Below are 26,831 nucleotides of genomic sequence, written 5' to 3'. Positions count from 1 at the left end.
CTGACTTAGGAGGTCATACTTTTAATCATGAAGATGTTCTATTTAGCTTAAAACTGATGGATGCATTTGTGACCAGTATTCCCTTGAAGCAGTTACACCTGAGAGTCCTAAAATAATACAAAGGAATAGAAAACTTAAGCCATTTAATTGATTATATATGGTGTTCCTACAACTGAGGAGGTTGTCAGTATTCTAGTCCAAAACTGAATCCCAAAGAGAAACTTCTGTAAAACTATGGAAGTCCTAATACTATCTTTTTGAGTCTGTTCTCAGCTGTTTCTTCATCTCAATCCTAACCCCATTCCATGGGATGTCAGTACAGAGCATTAGCTGAAGCAACCAAAAGAATGAAAGTTAATTATTATGTAGACGCTAGGTCTTCCAACAGTACTCATGCTTGAATTAGTTTTGTGTCTTTTTGAATATTAAGGTTCTTCTCAACCTCAACTCAGGAATACTACTTAACATTTTTCCCTTTGGAAATACTGTGAATATTCGTTAGAGTTTGAAGTGACCTGCAAAAGATTTGGTTGCTAGATTTTAATTTTAATAATGTATCCCCACAATTAACAATAAAGTAAATTAAATTCTAAATGTAGAATGTTAAAATACAAGGAAATTCTGTTAGTTGGCAATTATATTCAGCTGCTACTAGCCAAGACTCCCAAAATACTGAGTTAAATAGGATAGAATCTTTTTTTCTCTCACAAAAAAGAAATTCAGTTCGACAATTCCATAGTCATTAAAACCCAAGCTACTTCTTTCTGCTTAGCTCTCCCTAGTGTATGACTTCCATTCTCCAGGTCACTCATGGTCCAGGATGGCTGCTAGAAGTGCAGTTATCAGGTAGAGGCAGGAGAAGCAAATGGACTCATACTAGTTTTTTTTGTTCCCTCCGTCTAGATGCTTTCCTAGTAATTCCATCCCACAGCCTCCCTGTATCTATCTTATTGGCTAGAACTTAAGTCTATAGCAACAGCTAGCTGCAAAAAAGGCTAGAACATTGCTACTCAGACTAAAAACAGACTTTTCTTACTTAGGAAGAAGGGGGGGTTATTTGTTTCTGGAAAGCAACCAGCAGTCTCTGTCATGAGACTGTAGCAGACGTCTCATCCAGGCTTAGTTGAAGCAATTAAGACCCAGACTTCCCTAGCTGTCTAGATAGCTGGTTAGTAGCAGCGTCATAATCAGAACCCAGATGTCTTGCTGACTTGTATTAACCAGAGGGATAACAATTACTTCTACTAATGTTGAATTAGAGAAAGTGATAGTAAATCAATCTAGCATTAATATGAGAGTTTTTCTTTGCCACTTTACTTCAACATCTACCCCCACTCTACCACCTCCCCCCAACACACACACATTTGGATGGATATCTAAGAATATTATTGCTTTATTTGATAAATCTTTCTTTGATCATTTTTCCCTCAAGATACCAGTTATATTGGCTATATAGATTGGGTGATTAAAATTCATAGTTTTAGTAGGCTCTAAAAACGTTTAACATTCTTTTTAACATTAATGGTTTATAACTTCAAGTGAATTTTTCTCTCGAATTTTCTCCTACAGTATAGCTGAAATACAGAAAGATGTGGAATACAGGTTGCCATTCACCGTAAACAACCTGACAATTAATATTAATATGTGAGTAGAATTGTATCCTATACTTTTTATGTACTAGTACTTTTAAAAATCTTTTCATTATTTTGTTTCTTAGTTATTAGAAGTGAATCATTTAAAGTGAACTTATTTAAAATATTCCCTTTCTAGTAACTATAACTTAGCAAAGTCACACAATTTTGAGAAACAAAAATTTTTTAAAGACATCATTGTAAAGCGTATTGCTACATTGTAAAGTGTATTGCTATAAGAAAGAAACTATACAAGAAGAAATGCAATAAAAAGATGCAATAATAATATTTAGTACTGTCATTATTTTTATGGATTTGCACTGAAGTCTTAGCTGAAGGTAGGCTGAAAGAGAAAGCCTGAAAATGAAGACAATCAAAGAGCTCGTGTATGGGAAACTATTAGAGATACATTCACCTCTACATCAGAAACAAGTGAAAATGTTCTAGTCTTCAACAACAGATATACTATATCAACCAGAAAGTTCAAGGCTAAATTTGATCTACTAATTAAAGAAAAAAATTAAGTTAAAAATTATAGTCATGAGGTTATTTAAGAGGAAAGATTAGACAGAGTGATTGCTGAAGTACCCATTTAACGGTATGTGTAATTATTAGTCTTTAGCATGACAGTATTAAGTTATTACCTCAAATTGCATTAGGTGGCTGGGTGCTAGAGCAGGTGTTTGGGTGAGGTAAGAAGCACCTAACTGAAGACAGGAACGATGACTTACTCATCTTCATATTCTCATTGTCTAGCATAATGCCTGCATGGAGAAGGCCTTATTAAATCCTAGTTGAATAGTGAATGGAAGTGTGAATGTATAATTGTGCCAAGCATTATGCTGTGTTATCTTGATAGAGGAGCTTTTTCGATCCTCACAGTAGCGCTGCAAATCGGGCAAATTACAGACACATAGGTAGTGAATAGCATGGTCAGGATACAAACCCAGATTTGTTGGGCTCTAAAGGCCATTCATTGTCTTTTTTTACCAAACTAGCTTAAAATCTTTAGCTATATAAATGAAGTAGTTTTATCTCCATCAAATGCCCTAGGTAGGGCTAAGTAGGAGAAGCCAAAAAGGACCCAGTTTTCTTCATGATGGTGCTGCCAAACAAATCGTTTTCTGAGCCAGCAGGGGAACAGAGAGATAGTAAAGAGGCATATTCTTCCGAGTTTAGAGAGATTTAGAAATCAGAGTTCCATATCCAGTAAAATCCATTTAAGACTTCATTCCTGAATTTTTAATTTGTGGTAATTCATAAAGGTTAAGATTTTCACCTTTTTTTTTTTTTTTTGGTATTAAGAATTTACTGTTCTTACTTGAAACCATGTGATTGACAGACTTGGGAGAGTTGTGTTAATGGGAACGATTAGAAGAGAGCCTTACAGAACCAAGGCATACTGACAGCTACAGTTTTAATCGTAGTGCTTTTGCTTTTATCTACTCAGTCTTTAAAAATTCAATAGATGGTATAATAATTCTTGGCAGCATTTCATAAGTAGGAAAACTGCAAGAAAATTATATGGCCAGAAACTGTGGTCCAATAGTCCGACTGGTTACTGTGGTTCACCTGATACAAATACCTGATCTGATTTTATTGGAGATTTTGCATAGGTTGGTATATTATGTTTGAAAGCAATTAATTGACATGATGTGAGGAATATCTTATAACTCAGGGTATCCATATTCTACATTAAGGTTTTACTGTATTGAATTGCTTTATAATCTTGTTGCTAAAGTATATCCTTTTGTGTATTTTCAATTAACAACCTTAATAGAGTACTTATTACTGTGAATAATTAATCTAAATGAAAGCATGAAAATTTAATTTGCTTTTAACTTTGTTTTAGAATTATGACTTTATAATATAACATGTGTCTTTTTTTCATCTGTTCTACATTTAACAGATTGCTCCCTCCACAATTTCCTCAGGAAAAACCAGTGATCAGTGTTTATCCACCAATACGACATCACTTAATGGATAAGCAAGGGGTATATGTTACCTCTCCGTTAGTAAACAATGTATGTATATAGTATAATTTATTTCAGAGTAGTATAACAGGTATATTACTTTACTACTACATGTTTTAGAACTCTAAAATGTAAAATCTCATTTGGAATAAATAATTTTCCCAAAAAAAGGTCACTATATCTAATAAATAATACTGATTTGAAAGTTATTTTTCTGTGATGAAGACCTGTTGATGTTAGAACTTTGGTTCACAGATTTTCCACAGTTGTTAGGAGGGGATAAAATTCAAATATGCCTTAAAGTTCTTAGGAAATATAAGTGATTGATTACTGTGAAGGGCTATAGCTTAAATGTACTCCAAGTATTTACCTTTGAAACTTCAAATTGTTTTTTAAAATGTGGAAATACTTTAGCTCCATTATTGGTTAAATAGATATTTAACTGATTTCTGGTATTGAGTCTATAGAAAAATATTGTAAGTTGTAGATTGCTAATCTGGTCATTTGACACAATACCCTTTGTTTTTCATTTAATTCTTGATGTGCAGAAGTAGATTTAAGATTATGTTTTACAGTGACATTATCCTAATAAGACTTATTCTGAAAGTGATTTTGATCATCCTGTATTTCTATTACTTTTAGTTTACAATGCACTCAGATCTTGGAAAAATTATTCAGAGTCTCTTGGATGAGTTTTGGAAGAATCCTCCAGTTTTAGCTCCTTCTTCAACAGCATTTCCATAGTAAGTACATTTATACCAAAAAAAATGTTTGTATAAATTTATTTTTACTTACTTTTATCAAAGTCATCGTAATATAGTTTAAATTTTCAAATGATGTTAAGAGGCAGTTCTCTTCATTCCACATTCCTACCTTCACACAGACATATTCATACTTTTCAGAGGTGATTGTGTTTTCTTCTTTTAGTTGCTTTTCCAATACTTACCTTCATCTTTCTGAATAATGTAAACTTCTACATATAGCATTGGTTCTTCAATTTTAGGTATTTTATATCAACCTCCTGCTATATGATTGATGAGGATTTTAGTTATCTTTGTCTTTCATAAATGTTCCTTTCCCCTCATTCTCTTAGTGATTGATATCATGATCTTTACTTAAATTCATTTTTGGTATTTTCATTATTTCGATTCTGTAAATATTCCCCATTGCTGAATCAAGTACTTTGTCATGATTACATTTCCTTTATGTTATGATTTTTTGCTTTTTCTGGAGTTAAGAATTACTTCCATTTTTCCATTGGTGGTTTTATCTTTTTAATTTTCCACATCTTTCAGCAGCTCTGAAAAATACCTTTCAGATTCTTTTTTCGTGTCATCAGACCTTGATAACATGTATTTTCCTTGTGAATCTACAGTTTGGTTATTGACTACTGGAGATAACTTGATTTTGTTCCACTGTTTGCATTAGCTATGTGTCCCATGTGAAAGAATAGGACCAAACCACAGCAGGATGAATGACATACTGGACCAGATTAATTTAACAGATATATTAGGAACATTCCATCCTAAAATAGGAGAATACACATTCTTTTCAAGTGCACATGGAACTTTCTCTAGAGCAGATGACATTTTAGGCCATGAAACAAGTCTTAACAAATTCAAAAAGATTGAAATCATACCAAGCATCTTTTCTGACCACAATATTCTGAAACTAGAAATCAACCACCAGAAAAAATCTGGAAAGAGCAGATACATAGTTATAAAATAACATGCTACTCAACAATGGATCAACCAATAAATCCAAAAAGAAATCAAAACTTACGTGGAAACAAATGAAAATGAAAACACAATGATCTAAAAATCTTTGGGATGAAGCAAAAGTGGTTCTAAGAGGGAAGTTTATAGCAATGCAGACCTACCTCAAGAAGCAAGACAAACCTCAAACAACTTAACCTTATATTTAATGGAGCTAGGAAAAAAACAACAAACAAATCCCAAAAGCAGTAGAAGGAAGGAGATAATGAAGATTAGAGCAGAAATAAATAATAAACTAAAAACAGTAGAACAGATCAGTGAAACCAGGAGCTGTTTCTTTGAAAAATCAATAAAATTGATAAACCTCTAGACTCATCAAGAGAAGAAGAGAAAGGACTCAAACAAAATCTTCTGCAGCTTCCTCCCCTGTCTCAGCCTTCATAGAACTGAAGAGCATTAGGACCTTGCTGCGGATTAGGCTTTGACTTAGGGGATGTTGTGGCTGATTTGATCTTCTGTCGAAACCACTAAAATTTTCTCCACATCTGCAATAAGGCTGTTTCACTTTCTTATCATTTGCGTGTTCATTGGAGTAACACTTTTGATTTCCTTCAGGAAGCCCTCCTTTCCATTTACAAGTTGGCTCTTTGGCCCAAGGGGCCTAGCTTTTAGCCTGTCTCAGTTTTTGACATTCTGTCCTCACTAAGCTTAGTCATTTTTAGCTTTTGATCTAAAGTGAGAGACGTGTGACTCCTTTCATTTGAATACTTACAGGCCATTGTAGGGTTATTAACTGGCCTAATTTTATGTCTCAGGTAATAGGGAGGCCCAGGGAGAGAGAGACAGTGGGGAACAGCTGGTCCGTGGAGCAGTCAGAACACACATTTATCGATGATGTTCACTGTTTTATGAGTGCAGTTCGTGGCCCTCTAGAACAGTTGACATAGTAACATCAAAGATCACTGATCACAGATCACCATAACAAAAATAATCATGAAAAAGTTTGAAATATTGTGAGCATACCAGAATGTGAACACAGAGATAGGAAGACGCAGAATCTGTGAAGCGCAGTAAAGTGAGTTATGCCTGTACGTTTTCTCCTTTCCCCATTATTGCAGGCAACACGGTTGGTAAACTTTCTACCAGTACATAACAGAGTTCCTATTCCAACATTTTCCTCACTTTCCTGTAAGTGCTCTTTGACCGATCCGCTAAGGCTCTTAGGCTTCTGTTAACCAACTCTTTGAGGGTACATTTGGCTTTCATCTCTCTCAGATTCCAAAGCTACTCCCACGGTTTAGATTTCTGTCTCTGTCTCTCTCTCTTTTTTAATAACATAGCAGCTTTCCACTTCTGGGTGCTAAAATCTGTTCTGTCTACTAAGGTTTCAACAAATTGCCCTGTGAATTTTGGCTGAAAACGTTGAACACATGAATTTTGCTTACTAATCTTCATTTCAGGAAGGGTTCATCAGATCTTGTGTGCTCTACAAATCATCAGTGAGCTCTCAGCCTACTCATCGTACACCTTACCTAGGGATGTCAGATGGAATATACCTAATTGTGGCCTCTCTCTATGGCTTGGGCTTCCTTACAGCATAATGGTGGTCCCTGGAATGAACATCTTGAGAGCTATGAGGAAGTCATAATGCCTTTTATCACTTGGAGGCTGAAGTTATTCACTGTCACTTTTGCTGCATTCAGTTTGTTGAGGCAGTCACAATGTCCTGATCGGATTCAAGAGAAGGAAAATAGGCTTTTCCTCTTGGTTGGTGGAGTGGCAAGGTTCTAGAAGAGCATGGGACCAGAAATATTGCCATGTCCAATTTTTTGAAAATACGGTATGCCACAGATTCTTAAAAGATAAATTTCGAAACTTCAAAAAAAAATCTGTAAATGTCTTTGATATACCCCTCACAGTTAAAAATCAGTATAGTTCAAATTCTAAGTCGAAGTGCTTTTCCACTCAGAATTTTGAAGGTGTTGCTGTATTGTCTGTATGGCTTCTATAATTGCAAAGTGTCCAATGCCATTTTGATTTCTGATCCTTTGTAAATTTTAGAAAAATTTTTGGTATTCTGAAATTTAATGATGATGCAGCTTCTTGTTGGTCTTGTTATTTCCTTTTCTCAGAATATTTCTTGGCTTTCTGTCCTAGTCCTTCTGCGTAATTTCTAAGAAGTTGCTCTTGCTCAGGAGTCAGGCAGCATCTTGAGCACTGCCTGGAAATCTGCTTAGCTAGATTATTAGGTCTAGTCATTAGGTGCATCAGCCCCAGCCCTCATCTTTCCTCTCTTGTGTCTTTGTCCTGGAGTTATAAGCCTCACTAATATTCTTTATCTAAAAACTGTATATCCTGTTTTCTGTCAGGGTAGCGTTGGATATAAGTTCACTCACCTTATTTGAAAATAAAAGCCAATAAGTTTACTTATTCCCATTTCAAATAAGTTCTGTGATTAAAGTGCAGGTTATTAAAATGGAAGTTTAATGCATTTCTTAGATTATTTAATAGGTTGTATCTGCTACTGAGGTCAAAATAAAGCAAATTGGTTCACAATAAAGACTTCAAGTATAATACAAATACTCTCTCATGTTGGTCATATTGTTTCCAAATAACTTGTTATATTTATATTTATGTCACTGACATACCTTTAGATAAACGTTTTAATGTAAAGATGAGCTATTTTTTTAACTTAATTTTTTCAATAGATCATACATTTACTTGAATCAGAATTCAAAAAATATAAAGGGATATGGGGTAAAAAGGCTTCCTTCCACTTTCTTCTCCCTTACACCCTAGTTTTTCTTCTTGCTGGTATCCAAAGTTTTTCATTTGGATGAATATGCATAGAATTTCCAAGATGTTTTATGACCTACAAAGAAGTATGTACTTGGAGTATTTTATTCCCTCCTTTTCTATGCAAATGGTAGTATACTATTCCCTTCCCCCTTTTTTTCTTCACTAAATGGTGTAGTTGCAGAGTTTTCCATGTTGGTACATAAAGCATTTCCTTATTCTTCTTTATGACCACAAAGTACTTGTTGTATAGATGCAGTCTAATTTATTTGACAGGACTCCTGTCGATGGATATTTTTATTGTTTCCACTCTTTCCTAAAAGGCCCACCTTTCTTTACCCTCAGTGCTGCAGCAAATAATTTTAAAAATAATATTCTAGCCAAATGTGAGTATATTTCTTGGATACATTCTCAAAGTGGCATGCACATTTGTAATTTTGACAAATACTGCAAAATTGCCCTACAGAGTGAGTTGCACCAATTTCTGCCACTATACACAATGCTTACTTCCCCATATTCTTTGCCAATACAGCATATTATTGGAATGGATCTTTGCCAATTTATAAGTAGAACATGATGTGTTAGTATAATTTTGGTTGTATTTATCTTAACTAACAATGAAGTTGGGTATCTTTTCCTATGATTGAAAGATGTTTTTCTTTCCTTTTCTTTAATTTGTGTCTTCTATCCCGTTTTCCATTTTGCTTTTGAGTTGTTAGTCTTTTTATCAATTTGTAGGAACTTTTATATATCAGAGAAATTACCCCTGTGTCTGTGATATGAGTTTTAAATGTTATCCCCCAATTTTTATAATGGGCTTTGTCATGTAGACGTTTTGTTTTTGTTCTTTCTTAATATCAAGCAATTAATCATTTTCTCTTATGACTTTGGGATTTGGGATCATGGAAAGTTCTTTCCCACCCCAAGGTTATTATTTCCCAATGATTTCTTCTAATTCTTGTAAGATTTTGTTTTAAGCATTTAAATCTTTGATGAATTTGGTTTTTATTCTGTTAGGAATATAACGATCTGTCTCTAGTTCAATTTTTTCCAGCTGTCCCAATACTGTTTATTGACTGATCTTTTTTCCCATTTATTTCACATCTTTCTTCTATCCTTATTCTTATGTGTTTGGGGTTTTTTCTGGATTTTATATTCAATTCCATTGACCTGCATATCCATTTACCACTATTTGCTCTAAAAAAAGTTGTCTTTTCTTTGGTTTTAATTATAAAGATTTTATCATTTGTTTTGCTATATGGCACAGTTACTCTCTTCTTAACCCTCTTTCAGATACTTTTCCTTCTATAATTATCCATGTGAGCTTTAGTATCATTGTATGTTTAAAAATCCGTAATAATTGTTTTCCGGCATAATTCCAACTCATGCAAATTTAAGTCATTAAATGAAATAATATTCCAGTTTAAAAATTGTTCAAACTTTATATATTTTGGAACATATTTCAGTACTCTGATATGTGTGTTTCCAACACCACCAAGTAATTCTCCAGTTCTTAGCAGACAGTGACTGGGTGTCCTATTTAATTAAATTAATTAAATTAAAATATATACATTTAATTCAATTCTGATGCTCTCTGCCTGAAGGTAGTATCAGATTCCACGAGTTATAGGCTCAGTCTCAGAAGACTGCTCCACTTCAGAACCCAGTCAAATCCACAGGTTGTTCACCTGCTTCTGACCCACAGACTATAAAATCAGAGGCTCCCATGAACCGCCCCCCCCCCCCCGGTTCCATTAATGTGTTGGAGCTGCTCATAGAACTCAGAGAAATATTTACTTATGTTTACGAGTTTATTATAAAAGGGCATTGTGAAGGATACAGATGAATAGCCGTGTGAAGCGATGCCCAGGGCAAGGACTGGGAGAGTCTCGAATGTAGGAGCTTCTGTCCCCATGGGCCGGGGTGCACCCACCATGTGGATGCATTCACCAACAAGAAAGTTTGTCAGCTGTCATTGTTCAAGAGTTTTCATAGAGCTTAGTTTGCAGCCCCTTCCTTATTCCCTGAGGTTGGTAGGTGCAGCTAATTGTTCCAACCCTTCGTCATTGTGTTTTTCTAGTGACCTACCCCATCCTGAGACTACATAGGAGTCCAGACAGAGTCACCGTTAATCTTTTTGAGTTACTGTTTTCAGTTTTTTGGATAAATACCCAGAAATAGAATTGCTGGATCATATGGTAATTCTATTTTTGATTTTTTTTTTTGAGGAACCTCCATAATGTTTTCCATAGTAGCTACACCAATTTACATTCCCACCAAGAGTACACAGGGTTTCCTGGTCTCCATATCCTCAATAACACTTAACTTCTTGTCTTCTTAGTGATAGCCATTTTAACAGGTGTCACGTGATATTTCATTGTGGCTTTGGTCTGCATTTTCATGATGATTAGTGATGTTGAACATCTTCTTACGTATATTTTGGCCATCTGTATGTTATCTTGTAAAAAATATTTATTAATATCCCCTGCCCATTTTTTAACTGGATTGTGATTTGCTATTGTAGGATTTCTTTACATAGTTTGGATACTAACTCCTGATTATCAGATATATTATTTGCAAATATCTCTCCCATTTAGTAATGGGCCTTTTTGTTTTGTTGATAGTTTCCTTTGCACTACAGAAGTTTTTTAGTTTGATATGGTCCCACTTGTTTGTTTTTGCTTTTGTTGCCTTTGCTATTGGTATCAGATGCAAAAACTCATCAAGATCAATTTCAAGAATCTTACTTCCTGTGTTTTCTTCTAGGAGTTTAATGGTTTCAGGTCTTAAATTTAAGTCTTTAATCCACTTTGAATTAATTTTTTATATATAATGTAAGGGAATGATAATTTCATTCTTTTACATGTGGCCATCCATTTTCCCCTGTAGTGTTTATTGAAGAGACTGTCCCTTTCCCCATTTTATATTCTTGTCTACAGTATATGCATAGGTTTATTTCTGGATTCTGTATTCAGTTCCACTGATCTATTTGTATAGTTTTATGCCAATAACATTCTGTTTTGACTACTGTAACATTGTAATATAGTTTCAAATCAGGGAGCATTTTTTTCTCTTTTTGCTGCTCTGATTGGGTGAGTTTCTCTGCCCTGAATTTGAGTATACTGCCATTTCTTCTGCTTCATTTAGTCTGCTTTTGAAATCCTCTAGTGTATTTTTTTTTTTTTTTTTTTTTTTTTTTTTTTTTTTTTTTTACCTCTGTGACTTCTTCTGTTTGGTACTTTCTTATATTTTTTATCTCTTTGTTGAAGTTGTATAGTGTTCATCCATTTTCCCCCAAGTTCATTGAGCATATAATACTTTGAACTCTTATCAGGTAAATTACTTATTTCCATTTTTTTGTTTGTTTATTTGGAACGTATTTCTCTTTTTCTTTTTCCTTGGCTCTCTGTATTGGTTTTTATGCATAAGATAACACAGCCACCTCTCCCAGTCTTGAGGACTGAACCAGGAGATGAACCTTACCATTTAGCCTTGCCCTACCTCTTGATTATCTCTAAAATCGTTGTATTGTCCAAGGAGCTTGTTATATTTTTAATAGCTCCCAGTACTTGAGGGTGTACCAGGATCTGAGAGGATCTCAGCCAGCACCTGGATTCAGGCTGATTAGAAGCCAGACCCTCAGGTAGCAGCTTTTTTAAAGTATGCAAATATATATAGTCAATGGGGCTGCAAGTGTAAGCTCTGCTGGCCACCAGAGCCAAGTGATCTGGAGGTCTGGTCCCTAGGTAGAGTTGCAAAATTGGGGCCCCAGATGATTGTATAAACTTCTTTCTGGGAGATACTGGTGAGCTGGAGCAAGACTGAGAGAATGTGCAGAGCTGGCATCCACCAGCCTGTTTCCTGGGAGTGCCTCCCTAGGCCCCTAGTTGTATACCAAGCCAGAAGCCTTCTCATCAAGCCAAAGCTTTCAGACAGGTTTATCGGACTCTTTCATAGGAAGACTAGGGGTATGTTTGATCTGCTGTCTGTGCAGTGACCTGGGGGTGGTAGCCTACCAACAACTGTCTCATTGTTTTACAGTTGCATGGGACCCAGGAATGCAAGCGCTTGGCCTTCAGAGCCATGTAATCAATGGGCATGTCGTGGATGACAGCCACCAGAACTGGGGCACCAGACATAAAAACCAAGCACCATATGTGCATGAGAGCTTCCTTCCAAGAGATATTGTTGCTCTGGAATGTAACAGAGGGAGAACATGAAGAGAGCACCCACCACCCTTTGTTCCTAGAGCATATCCCAGTGGGTCCCTGGATGTGGGTTAAATTAGGTACCTGTGCCTCAAGCTGACACTTTAAGATTAGGGAGTGAGACTCTTACACCTAAAATCTGGGTGCCTCTTCTGCTTCTGGGGTAGGTAAGTTCAAGCATACAAGCCCCTTTGGTTTTCAAAGCTAGATGTTTTGGGGGCTGTTCTTTGAGATCCAGGGCTTAAAAGATGACTGCTCAGTGTGGGGTTCAAACTCTCGCTCTTCAGGAAGAAGCTTTAGGTTTTGAGTTTTTTCCCCGTTATAGGTCTCTGTGTTGAGGTTTGGGTTTACAGTGAGATTGTGTCACAGGCTTTCCTACTTGCTTCAATATCGGTTTTTCATATTTGCTTGATTTGTAGGAGTTATACAACTAAATTTTAGAATTTTTTTCTTGAGGAAATTATTCCATATTCCTGCAGACTTAGTGTGTTCATGGGAGGAGGTGATTTCAAGATCTTGCTATCTTGTCATCTTGAACCAGGGCCCAGATATTTATTACATTGAAAAAATTAATACTGCTCTCTGATTCAATCCCAAGTACATGCTGCTGTACTACTTTTTTAAATCTATAGACTTGGTTTTTTATATGTATTTATTTTTATATTTTAACATTTTTAGCCATTCTTCTATACATTTAACTATTTTCCTTTAAAATCTTTTAGAAAAGCAGTCATGACTTTCCCTTATATTTTTCCAGATAAAGCGAGAGCTAATATTCCAACAACCTGTCTTGACTACATTTTCTGGATTAAAGGTTCTCCATTCCCTTTATGAATACAGTGGTTGATGCTATTGAAATGCTCAAAACTCAAAAAGAGACTGTCTCTTTACTTCTACTATGACTATTTGAATTATATGTTTTCTAAAACATTTTCCTTTCTCATGAAAACTACACTTCTATTTGGGGGGGGTCATATTTTATCAATTTATAGGATATTTAATTCAGTTATATGATTATAATAACAAGATTCTGTCTCTGTGCCATGACCATTGTTAGTTAGAACCATTTGGGAATAATTTTATAGGTTTACCCCTAAAGTCTAATCTAATGTTTTTTTTTTTTCTGTCTTTCTCTTTAGCCTATACAGTAATCCAGGTGGGATGCCTCCTTATGCATCTCAGGGTTTCCCATTTCTTCCTCCGTATCCCCCACAAGAAGCTAACAGGACTATCACTTCTTTGTCTGTTGCTGACACTATTTCTTCTTCAACAACAAGTTACACACCAGCCAAACCCGCTGCTCCTTCTTTTGGCGTCCTTTCAAATCTGCCATTACCTGTTCCTACAACAGACACTTCAGCACCGGTGGGTATCTTCAGTTTTCTGTATTTTTGTATCCTTGGAAACTCATCTAATTGACATATATTTATTATATACCTTCCTGTGCCAGCCACTAAATAAGGAACAAAAGATAAAAAGATTAAATCACATCTTCAACTCAAGTAATAAACTCAGAGGAGACCAACAAATTATCAAATAACTGCAAATAAGAAACTTCCACTAGAGTAGTAGAGCGAGTCTAGAGTTACGGTGAAGACAGTTGAGGAAGTGGTCAGTGCTCCCAGGAATTGAGGTAGACCTAGAAGGGATGCTTTCATAAAAAATGTGTTTCTGCTTTTTCACCACTTTATCCTTAGTGCCTCAGACCACACCTGATACATATAGTAGGTGCTCACTTAAAATAAGGCAGATAAATTAATTTATTTGTTTGTTTATGTTCAAGTCCAGATTTTGATAGATGGTAATGAATTTGTCAGAATGAAAGGGGTTATATAAAACTTCCCATAAAGAGGCAGTAGTATTGACAGAATTTCAGAGGCATAAACCAAATTGCATTTTTGTTAAATTGCCTTTAATAAAGAGCTGCCTGTCATACAGGAAATAGGCAAAGGCATAAAAAGTGATCACGTAAGAAGTAGGTATCAGATTGTGGAGGATCTGCTCTCTACCATGCTAAGGGCTTCAGGTGTCTCATTGGTTTAAAAAACATTGTATGTTTTGCAAAAGAATGAAACTTGACCACTCTCTCACACCATACACAAAGATAAACTCCAAATGGATGAAAGACCTTGATGTGAGACAGGAATCCATCAAAGTCCTAGAGGAGAGCATAGGCAGCAACCTCTACGACATCGGCCACAGCAACCTTTTTCATGACACATCTCCAAAGGCAAGAGAAACAAAAGAAAAAATGAACTTGTGGGACTTCATCAAGATAAAAAGCTTCTGCACAGCCAAGGAAACAGTCAAAAAAACTAAGAGGCAGCCCACGGAATGGGAGAATATATTTGCAAATGACACTACAGATAAAGGACTGGTATCCAAGATCTACAAAGAACTTCTCAAACTCAATACACAAGAAACAAATAAACAAATCATAAAATGGGCAGAAGATATGAACAGACGCTTTTCCAATGAAGACATACAAATGGCTAACAGACACATGAAAAAATGTTCAAAATCATTAGCCATCAGGGAAATTCAAATCAAAACCACACTAAGATACCACCTTACACCAGTTAGAATGGCAAAAATTGACAAGGCAAGAAACAACAAATTGCTGGAGAGGATGTGGAGAAAGGGGATCCCTCCTACATTGTTGGTGGGAATGCAAGTTGGTACAGCCACTCTGGAAAACAGCATGGAGGTCCCTTAAAAAGTTAAAAATTGAGCTACCCTATGATCCAACCATTGCACTACTGGGTATTTACCCCAAAGATACAGACGTACTGAAGAGAAGGGCCACATGCACCCCAATGTTCATAGCAGCACTGTCCACAATAGCTAAATCGTGGAAGGAGCCGAGATGCCCTTCAACAGATGACTGGATTAAGAAGTTGTGGTCCATATATACAACGGAATATTACTCAGCTATCAGAAAGAACGAGTTCTCAACATTTGCTGCAACATGACGGCACTGGAGGAGATAATGCTAAGTGAAATAAGTCAAGCAGAGAAAGACAATTATATGGTTTCTCTCATCTATGGAACATAAGAACTAGGAAGATCGGTAGGAGAATAAAGGGATAAAGAAAGGGGGGGTAATCAGAAGGGGGAATGAAGCATGAGAGACTGTGGACTCTGAGAAACAAACTGAGGGCTTCAGAGGGGAGGGGTGTGGGGGAATGGGATAGGCTGGTGATGGGTAGTAAGGAGGGCACGTATTGCATGGTGCCCTGGGTGTTATACGCAACTAATGAATCATCGAACTTTACATCAAAAACCAGGGATGTACTGTATGATGGCTAATATAATAAAAAAATATTATTATAAAAAAAACAAAACATTGTATGTTCTTAAATAAGCTGATGACTGTTGCCATGTGGAATGTTACTAAGAGACTAATACTTTAGGAATAAAACATATAAAATGATTTTAAAACCTCCATTTTAGCCTTGAGTATCACCCACAGTAATACTCAAATATTGCAAACCTTATTATATCCAACTTTACTAATTTTAGTGTTTGTAATAATTTAGATTAGGCCCAAGTGGACCTTGTTTTTCCAATACCTTTCATCATTGTATTAATGAATTTTATGAACAAATATTGTCAATATCATGAACAATATTAATCACAATTCGTAGGATAAACAAAATTACAAGAGAACTTTTCAGGGATCCTCAATTTTAAAAAGTCATTTATAAAATAATGGATTACCTATTCCTTATCTACTCTACTGTCTTGTCTGACTTAGGTATGTAACTATATTCAGCCTTTCAGCTTACTACATTTTTTATATTCAGTATCTTTTACATGAGGCAGATGTGTACATAAATATCAATGAAATCCACAGATAATTCTCTACATTTGTCACAGATACACTTAAGCGTTTTATTTAACAGTTATGTACTTGCCCAAGAAAGAAGTAATGCAGGTACTCACATGAACCTCACCCAAAACAAACAAAAAGTTTAACTGTCTGGGTATAAAGTACACTGAGAAAATTAGAGTAAAGAAAGAAGGGGAGAATAAGGACAATGTAAAGTGGAAAGATGAAGGTGATAATGAAACATTATGGGATGTGGTACATTAAAAATTATGTTTATAAGTAAATAAGAGCAGTCAGTAAGATGGCTGACACAATACCTTTTCAAACTCTCTGTAGATAAGCCAGGATGGTTTTGGTTACAAGATGCCAGATGTCCCTGATACGTTTCCAGAACTCTCAGAACTAAGGTAAAAAACTTGGGAGAGTAATGTCAGTATTCATTATCTATTTGACAATGATAAATACAACCAAATCATCATTTTCATACCCATATTAAAGAGAGTTCTTAAATTCTCACTATTTCTATATTTTGGTTGTCTTATTGGGGAAGTTATGTAAATCAGTTTTATATCTTGTAGTTTGTATTTATTGAGTGACTTAGTATGTACCCAGGGATTTTTCTAGAGCCTGGAAATGATATAATAGTTACCAGGAAAACGATGTCGTTCATTCTTGAGGCTTACGTTATCGCGAAAATTATTTCTCAATACATCATCCCTGGAGATTTCAAATATTTTCTGGCTTTAGACTTTTTCGTTGTTCCTTTTGTAAGTAGAACTTTGTACATAGGGGAACGCATGAATGTTCTCATAAAGTCATAGCATAGTGTCTTTACAGAGCCAAATTGTATTCAGACTGATGACACATAAGTTTGTAGTATTCAGGTTTAAAGTACTGTTTTTCATAGAACACTGTTTCTCTAAGGTGCTTCATGAAAAATTGTTTTGGGGCCACTCAACTTTGGGAAGCATTGCTTCCTTTATACCGCATTGAAGGTTTATATTACTCATAAGGCTGTTATTACTAAGACTTCTGAGTATAATTTAAAAATTTTTGTAATTCTTTTTGTCTCTGGGATATATCCCATGAGGGATATACAGCCAAATGCCCATTAGAAATCCTATAGTTTAAAAAAGAAAAAAAGTTTACCTTAATTGACCCAGTGTTCTATAATCATTTTTAGAAAGTAGTGATGCATTATTTTCTAATAATAGTCAATGAAGGTTTACAATATATCACATACATGTTAAGGTTTCCTATGAACTGTAATGCTTGCAGTAACCCCAGGAAGTAGGTACTGTTATTGTTCAGTGTTACAAAGGATTCTCTTTTCTTTTCCTTCCTCACTTCTTTTTAAAAAAAATTATTAAAATGTCACATGTTATATTATTATACATGTCATTGTTATACACGTTATATTATTATACGTTTATTGAGGAAATACGTTATTTGTCTGGTAGAATTTTCTATATCCTCTTTTTTGCCTGATTGCATTCTGGTAGTACAATTGAAGATGTTCCTTTCTTTCCTGTATTTCTTTCTCTTGGTGGTTGGATCTAGAGTTTTAATTAGATTTGTTTAGGTTCAGTTTTATCAAATCATTGAGCTGCACACCGTAAACCTACACAATGTTCTATGTTATGTGTCAGTTATATCTCACTGCTGAAAAAAATGGGTTCAATTCTTTGGTCAAGAATACTTATGTCATAATTCCTATTACATCATATAAGGCAGCGGTTATGTCTGGTTGCCCTATTTTTAGTGACATTAAGATTGAAACAGTTGAAACCGCTGAAATCATTGGCTATCCATTATTTCATTAAGGATTGCAAATGCGATTTTCTACTGCCAGAATTAGCCAGAATTCTGTGAAGAGATTTCTATATCACCTATTTAGTTTTATTGAAATACACCACATATAGTAATGGAAAGATAAATCCTTGTTTTTTTGTTTTTTGGTTTTTTTCAATTTTCAGAATAATGAGTTGATGCACAAACAAGCTCCAAAGTTTCTGAGAGGCAAGGTTTTTTGTTTTTATTTTTGTAGTTGTTTCTGTGTTATTAAGAGCTCATAAATTTTTTAAAAATATATTTGATGTGTTTCAGTCTATTGCAGTCACTATTCTTTTTGATGCTTAAACAGTTCTATCTTGAGTCCCTAGCAAGCTCTTCACATTGGCTTCTATAAGCTTTCCGACAAAACAAAGATGCCATGGGCTCATTGTGAAATTTCTTTTCCCTGTCCTGAAGTCATTTCTCTGAAAGGCACTTGTTCTTTTTCAAAATTACAATACCAATATTATTACTATGATTACTGAGTTTAGGATAAGAGTTTGTTTTTGTTTTTTATACTTCTTTTGTGTTTTGATTATCACACCTGACATGTATATCCAAATACTGTTTTTTAAAGTCTGAATAATACTTCTCCGGATGATATGTAACTTAGAAAATAACCAATGTTCATTTATTTCCATTTACTCTGAATTGTAGAGACTGCTTTTTTGTTTAATTAAAATTTTTTTAAACATATGCTTTTTTTATGGATTGGTAGTCAAAACTAATAGATATGTTCAGAAAGGTTTAGCTTGCATTCCTATCCCACCCATCCAGTTCCCTCTTTTACCCTGTGGATATTGATTTTTGGTTTTGGTTTAGCCCTCCATGATTGCTTTTCTTTAAATAATTTATGAATATCTGCACACACACATATCCATATACTTATCTTTTATTGTGACAGCCACACACCTATTATCTAAATAGATACAGAGGTTGACATTGTTGTGATTGTTCATGAACCCTAGTCTTAATAATCCTATCCTGATTGGATGTTACTTTAAGACCACTTTATGTGCCACTGTGGTTGATGTTTTACTTGCTTTTAAGGTTATAATTTGCCTCTGTGTGTGTGTGTGTGTGTGTGTGTGTGTGTGTAGATATATAAATGATAGTTCAAAAATTAGAGCCATGTCAACTGAATAAAATGGAAAAATTGTGAATATCATCATGGAGAAAAACTAGTGACTGATATTCATTAACTTTTCTGTTGTGTTTCTAGTGTGTCACAGCTTACAGATATGAATGAACAAGAGGAGATATTACTAGAACAGTTTCTGACTTTGCCCCAACTAAAACAGATTATTACTGACAAGGATGACTTAGTAAAAAGTATTGAAGAGCTAGCAAGTATGTCTTTCCTTACTTCTTAAATTTCCTAAGAAAAATATGATGTTTACCTAGAAATAAACCAGAAATTTATCTTACAGGAAAAAATCTCCTTTTGGAGCCCAGCTTGGAAGCCAAAAGGCAAACTGTTTTAGATAAGGTGAGTTAGTTATGATTTTGAAGAAATCCATACAATTTAAAAATATGATAAAATAACATTTTTATTTTATCTTTTAGTATGAATTGCTTACACAGCTGAAATCTACTTTTGAAAAGAAGATGCAAAGGCAGCATGAACTCAGTGAGGTAAGACGTTTAACTCTTTTCCTTTACCATAAGAATTTTTAATCTCAGTATGTGTGATCTGCATTCTTACTTTCATTATTATCAGAAAGCACTTATTAGGTATCTGTCTTTAGAAGGCTTGATACCTGTAAGTGAGATGAACAGCTCTCATTTATGGGGCATTATACATTATCTGCGCTCATGCGAGGGCATATTTGGTTCCAAAGCAGAAAAACACAAAAAGCCCCATAAATAACTTAAGTAGGAACTCTATTATAAATGCCAGTTTACCTCCTCTAATAAAATCTAACAAAAAACTTGAACTGTAATCTCACTTATATAAAGATATCTTAAATGAAAACTTGGAAAATTGAAAAATATATGAAAATTATAAAGTTTAATTCACCCCAAATAATAGATTTTATGCTAGAAATCCAGTTAAATAAAAAATAAAAACCACTTTATAAAATTCAACCCATATTTCTGAAAAATCTTTACAAATGAAAAGGAATAGGAGACATAATCTTTATGTCATATCAATAACCAACATCATAATTAACAACATCCTCTTTCCTTTAAAATCAGCAATTCTGGAAGGTAAAGCCAATGTAATAAAACAAAAAATAGAAAATAAAACAACAGAAAAAAAATGATGGCAAAGGAGAATATAAATTTATAATGAATTTCACATAATTTGATCATCCTTTAGAATTAAAGACATAAAAAATAATAGCTAACATTGAAAAATGATTATGCATCTTACACTGCACTACACTATTTTCATATATTGCCCATTATTTCCACAAAATTCTAGGAGGTAGGTGATTTTCTTTTCTTTTTTTTTTTTTTTTTAATAATGTAGATAAGCAGTCTGAGGCACGGGGATATTGAATAACTTACCTGAGGTCATATAAATAGAAAGTATCAGAGTCGGGAATCAAATGTAAGTGGTGCTCTCTCACTCTTAACCGGAAGAAAGTCTGAGAGAAGCAACTGAAATACTCTTAACTGCACATTAGAGTTTAGTAGATGCTGAATAAGCTTTTCACAGTAGTCATGTCATTCTTTGTAAACTCTTAGTAAATTAAGAATAGAAATTAATTCCTTCACTTGATAAAGAATATTAGAAACCAACAGCAAGCATCACAATTGCCAGATAGTTCCAGGATCCCCTTAATATTAGGGATAAGACAGTGATGGCAGTGATAGTCAGAGGAAAGAACAAGAAACTCAGAAAGAGAAATGTGAATGTCCAGCAGACATACGAGTATAACAGTTACTCTGTCTTCTTTGCCATTTATATAATTGCTGGAAATGGTTTTTGAAACACTTAAAAAACACACCTTGATTCCTACGCTTGTCTCTAGATGCTCAGAATCTTTGGGAATGATGAGGCAGGCTTCTGTATAAAGTATGTAAACCACTTCACTGGACTGTTGGTACCATCAGTGCAGAAACATGCTGTATTTTATTCTTCCATATACCCAGTACCAGGTCTAGTGCTTGGCACATAGTAGATGCTCAGTAAACATTCAGTGAAGAAATAATGGAAACATTTGAACAGATAGCCAGCCTTTCAGTAATAATAAAAATTTGCATCATCCTTGTGAGCCAAACTTGTAAAGATAGATGACCAGGGTTGGCAAGGGTGATGAGAAAATGGTTCATCTCTGTTCATTTCTGTGTGTGAGTTGCCACCTTACACCCACTAGCATGACTACTATTAAAAATAGCATTGGGGTGCCTGGGTGGCTCAGTCGGTTAAGGGTCTGACTCTTGATCTCAGCTCAGGTCTTGCTCTCAGGGTCGGGAGTTGAAGCCCCATGTTGGGCCCCATGCTGGGCATGAAGCCTACTTAAACAAATTAAAAAATAAAAATAGTCTTAGTTCTTATATTTAGGTCTTCAATCCACTTTGAGTTAGTTTTTATTTACTTTTTTATTTTTTGAGTTAGTTTTTGTATGTGTGGTGGGATAAAGGTCCAACTTCATCCTGCATGTGAGTATCCAGTTTTCCCTGCACCGTTTGCCAGAGACTGTCTTTTCCCCATTGAATGGTCTTGGCACACTTTTTGAAAATATTTTTGACCATGTATGTGAGGGTATAATTCTAGGCTAGGTCTTTCATTCATCTACATGTCTCTTCTTATGCCAGTACGTCGTTGTTTTGATTGCTGTAACTTTGTAGTAAGTTTTGAAATCAGGAAGTATGCAACTTTGTTCTTCCTTTTTAAGATTGTTGTGGCTGTTTGGGGTCACTTGAGATTCCATATGAATTTTAGAATGGGTTTTTCTTTTTCTGCAAAAAACCCTGATTTTGATAGAAATAGCATTGACTCTGTAGATCACTTTGGGTAGTGTTGTCATCTTAACAATATCCAATCCATGCACCTGAGATGTCTTTCCACTTACGTCTTCTTCAGTTTCTTTCAGCAGTGTTTGTACACGCCTTTTGCCTGTTTGGTCAGATTTAATCCCATCACTTTTGCCATATTCTGTTCGTTAGAAGGGAGTCACTATGTCCAGCCCACACTCAAGAGGTAGGGATGATAGGGGTCCTCTTCGAGGGTGCCTACCACAATGACCTAATTCCTAAATCCCCAGGAAAAGACATTGATTGGCTCAGCTTCCCTCATTCAGGGGTTTGCAGCCAATGGATTGGGTTATTTTGTGTTTGGTATCTACCCCTATACCCAAAAGCTGAGGACCTGGGTGGTAGCAATTTTCCTCAAGAAAGAGGCTGTGTAAGGCATATAATACTTGCTCCTCCCTACCCCTGTCTCATTTCCTTTGCCTCTAAGGAGTTTTTCTGAGCAGTGTGAACTAAGTGAGTACTTCATTTTCTTTTTCAGAGCTGTAGTGCGAGTGCCCTACAGGCAAGATTGAAAGTAGCTGCACACGAAGCTGAGGAAGAATCTGATAATATTGCTGAAGATTTCTTAGAGGGAAAAACTGAAATCGATGATTTTCTCAGTAGCTTCATGGAAAAGAGAACAGTATGTAATACTCTTCAGTTGAGGACAAGTGACAGTGTTATATGAAATTACTTAAGTATATTCATGAGTAAAAAATACTTCAGCACGTTAGTGAGCTGGAGTTTTGATTGCCATGAGAAGAAACTGAAAAGCCTCTATTCTTTAAGAATGATAGCACTATCTTACTATCCTTTTGTACTAAAGCTAGTAAATCAGCCTAAGTCTGGTCTTAATAGTTATAGGAATGTACAACTTCTTATGTTCAACAAGCTATTTAAAAAGGGAATAATCTATAAATAGTTATTTTAAAATCTGTAAATACTATTGAGAACATTCTGCAGTAGTTTCTGTTCTGTTCTGATTTCCATTATATTTAAAGAATAATTAAGAAAGTCTACTTAACAATATCTTGCCCTTTGATAGAGTTTTAAATATTTACCTAATTTCTCTGAAACATCACATTTGAAAAGTAACCTTTTGTTAATAAACTTTGTAAATTGTGTGTTATGTATATGCATATCCTGTTAAGGAAAGTGGGCAGATTTTATTATCCCCATTTTCCAGGAGGTAAAATTGAAGTTTAGGGACATTAAAGACTATGGTTATAGCATTAGTAAGGTGTTGATTTCTGGTTCATTCTTCTGTGGTGCTGTATGACTGTACCTTGACTTTTTTATTTATTTAGCTTCCTGGTTAACAACAGTAGGATTTTGTTTTTATATTTTTAAAACACAAATGCTTGAAACTCCACAATCTGAGAATTGATATAAAGGGTCAAGGTTTGTTTTATCATTCTGGGAGTTCACAGGCAAAGGTTATCTTCCAAATACAATTCAGTGTTTGCAGGGGTGGGGATTCTTAAATTCTGAACTACCTTAAACATTCAAAAGTTAAAAAATGTCAACAGGTTAAAGGATTCTAACTTTGAATTCTGTCCTGATGTAAGAAGCAGTAGGTAAATCACTGGAGGAGTGACTGGTATTTTAAATCATTTATCTTCTAGATCTGCCACTGTAGAAGAGCCAAGGAAGAGAAACTTCAACAAGCAATAGCAATGCACAGTCAGTTTCATGCCCCACTATAGGTAAATTGTCTTCCAGAATGTTTGAGTCGGAAGGCTACTGCATGACTCTTATTACCAAGTCTTTTTACCAGTGTCTGTTTCGTCAGCTTTAAGCATAATTCTGTCATAGCTTCTGCGTTAGATAACATATAAAATGCTTTGTATTATACATTAAGCATAATTATATATACATTAGCATTTAACCAGTGGAAATCTTTTGGATATTTTGTCACCATGATGTTGGCTTAAATGAAATGTTTTTTTCAGTGTTGGATAGCTGCTTCTGTAGAATCATAAGCTATAATTCGCTCCTGTCTCTTAGGTGGTATATGATGTACATACCATTTCACTTAGTTGACATATTTCTCACTAGTCTCCTTTGTCATTTCTTCCTTTAAAATGAACTTCCTGTCAACTTCTAGTCTCACACCAGGATTATTCCAGTAATTGTTTTGCCAGTCCCCTGAATGTAGTGTTTCTCCTTCCTACACAGCACTGACAGAATGATCTTCCTCAAATACCACCCTGTGGTATAATTTCTCTGCTGCAGAACTTATGATGAGACCTTACCAATTGCAGGTCACTGTTAAATTTCTCTCTGGTTTTAAGTCTTCTACAATCTGGCATAAATTTGAGAGCACCCACTTCAATTTTCCATTTTCCCCTTAAGTTCTCCATTTCATGTTCTTTCTTCTATCACCGTATCTCTGGTCACGCTCTTATCTGATGTCTAGACACTCTGCCTTTTCTTCTCCATCTATGCAGTTTTAGGAGTGATTTGGTTGCAAAAACTAGTTCCCACTCCAACAAATTTAAGTAAAGGCTTATATTATTGAACAATGCAGAGGTACTTTATAGAGCCAAAATGCACTAAGGACGGCTCAGTCGCTGAGAGTGAAAATAAGACAGGAGGCCATAATAACTTCTTCTCACACCCTTGCCAAGGCTGCTTGTTTCTCATTTCTGGGTCTCTGTTCTTTCCTGCCTCTCACTCTCTTGTGCTTCCTGACTTGCTCTTCACAGCACCTTTCTCTGCTGCACTCGCACATGCTCCACCATTGTTGCCCGCAGGCCTGATCACATATGACAGTTAAGTAGCTGGTGGAGGCTAACAAGGGTGTCACTGCAAATCCCCAGGAAAGAGGCTGGCCCAACAGCAGTTCGGCCTGGACATTAGGGGGCTGAAGGAGTGGGCTCTGAGAAGGGAGCATTTAGAAACGGCAGGAGTTTCTCATCTCTATCTCAGACTCCTCTTCCCCTTCCCTTAATCTAGTTGTACATAACATTAGTGCCAACACTGAATTGTTTTCTTGTTTTGCAAATCATACTGTCAATCCCCTAGGGTAAGGGTTGATTTTTAATATCAAGGTTTAAGAAGAAAGTAGGCACTGAGTAATTATTTATACGAACATGCTAGAATTCCTTCCCTACCCCTTTTCCCTGAGAGTCAAATTATCTTCTTATAGGTAGATCTTAATTGGAAGAGAATGTAAAGAGATGAAAATTTATCATCTTAAGTTAAATCTTAGGGCTTTTTATGTTCTTTTCTTTTCAGATTTTCCTGAAAACATAAACTGCCAAGACAGAAATGACACAAGACTAAGCACATTTTTACGTATGATTTGCAAATTGGCATTTCATCACAGTGGCTGAATTTATAGATATCCTGTATAGATCGTATACAGAACTGAGACTGATTTTGTACAAAATAGAATGACTGCTGTGGTCTTTGCTTTGAGAAGTTTTTCTGCACGATTTGCACTATAAATCTTTATTTATTGTTGATCAGTCCTATCATATTTAAATTCCACTGCTGTTCCTCTGTTATTATTAAGTACCTATGCATGTAATTTTAGCTAGTATCAGTATTTTATAAAATTGCTTCATTTAAATTTATATTTTTATTTTGAAACTGCCTTATTTCTTTATCAAAAATGGTTTGTTTAGATATTTTTCCTCTCAATCTTTTTGAAAAATTACTATTTTCAGCTGTAGAAAGCCTTATTTTTCCTTCTTTCCAGATGATGAAACTTTCAAAAAACATTTGTTTTTAAATATTCATAGTGTCAGGAAATACCAAACCTACTAATGTGCCATCTCAAGAAAGTAACTTTTAATACACAGTATATCAAGAGAATACATCAGCTGCTCATATATTATTTAATTTTTAAAATTAAGGATGCATTTAAGAAGCAATACAGTTAAATAATTCTTTTACCTAATAGAAGAAAATTGCATTCCACTTCATCTAGTCCAACATAAACTTTCATACTAATTTTTTTATAAAAGTACCTGATAGGCTTATGATTGGATAATGATATACTTTCTAAATTCCTAATGTTAAAAACAATCTTTTTGTTAATAAATAGTAAATCTAGACACACAAGTCAATGAATTTTTTTGACCTTTACTGTGAGTTAGCTTTTCATAAGAAAACAGCTTTAGTAAATTAATATTTAACTTTTAGGCAGTCTAGTTTTTAATTAATTTTATTGAATTTGCTCTTTAAATTGTACTATGTTCAGCAGTTTGCTTCTATACAATGTTGGAGAATGAACACATTTTGTGGGTAGCTGTAAAAGCTAATAAAGGAGAAACTCTGTAACTGTATGTATCTGAGGCTTGATAAGGTTGTGTCTAAATCACAAAACAACGTAATGCATATTTTTGTTTAAATTTCCATCCCAATATGTATTGTTATTCCAAATGCCAGCATATGGTAATACAGGTTTTTTGGTTTTTCTTATTCTTTTTCTTTCTGTACACGTTCTTGGCAATAGAACTTTAGGAAAAACAAAATTATTTTCTTAGACTTGAAAAATAATAATCTGTCTTTGTGGAAGAGCAAGTATTCATATGGACTATAAATATATCATTGGAATAAAGATACTGACTTTCATAATTGCCTGTCTCACTGGCGCTGTGCTAAGGGCATGCTGTTTAATCTTCAAAATGACCAGACATGATTTTTATGGATTTGTAAATGAAATAACCCGAGGTAAGTGTTTTAAATTTGTGGCAGTCTTCTGGGTATTCAGAAACCTTTCCATATTGCACAGACCAGCAGGACTTCTAATTTTCCCAGCAGTCACTGCAATGGAGGACATACTAGCCCCAGTCTTTTGCAAATAATCAGGTAGTGTTCGTACAAACTGTGTAGAACCTATAACAAGAGACGAGCAGATCACAGCC

General features: G+C 35.0%; 1 protein-coding gene across 3 annotated transcripts in view; it reads left to right on the top strand.

Annotated features, from left to right (window-relative positions):
- The window catches only part of VPS37A (VPS37A subunit of ESCRT-I), a 45,794-nt gene extending 19,253 nt beyond the window's left edge, over positions 1-26,541 (top strand). For 2 of the 3 annotated variants that reach the window (XM_045779369.2, XM_045779370.2), the window contains 11 exons: positions 1,570-1,644; positions 3,541-3,655; positions 4,247-4,347; positions 13,463-13,688; positions 16,492-16,562; positions 19,211-19,338; positions 19,419-19,477; positions 19,555-19,623; positions 22,454-22,597; positions 23,580-23,660; positions 25,195-26,541. In XM_045779369.2, the coding sequence (XP_045635325.2) occupies positions 1,570-1,644; positions 3,541-3,655; positions 4,247-4,347; positions 13,463-13,688; positions 16,492-16,562; positions 19,211-19,338; positions 19,419-19,477; positions 19,555-19,623; positions 22,454-22,597; positions 23,580-23,660 (1,069 nt within the window). In that variant the 3' untranslated portion in view covers positions 25,195-26,541. The remainder of the gene's footprint in view (positions 1-1,569; positions 1,645-3,540; positions 3,656-4,246; positions 4,348-13,462; positions 13,689-16,491; positions 16,563-19,210; positions 19,339-19,418; positions 19,478-19,554; positions 19,624-22,453; positions 22,598-23,579; positions 23,661-25,194) is intronic. The other variant, XM_045779371.2, reaches the window with a different exon arrangement.
- The last annotated feature ends 290 nt before the right edge of the window (positions 26,542-26,831 follow it).

Source organism: Ursus americanus, chromosome 27 (genome assembly GCF_024610735.1).
Source record: "Ursus americanus isolate L20-20 chromosome 27, mUrsAme1.1.p, whole genome shotgun sequence".
Classification (NCBI taxonomy): Eukaryota; Metazoa; Chordata; class Mammalia; order Carnivora; family Ursidae; genus Ursus; species Ursus americanus.
The sequence above is the reverse complement of the archived record's forward strand: the minus strand, read 5'-3'. Positions and strand labels throughout refer to the sequence as shown.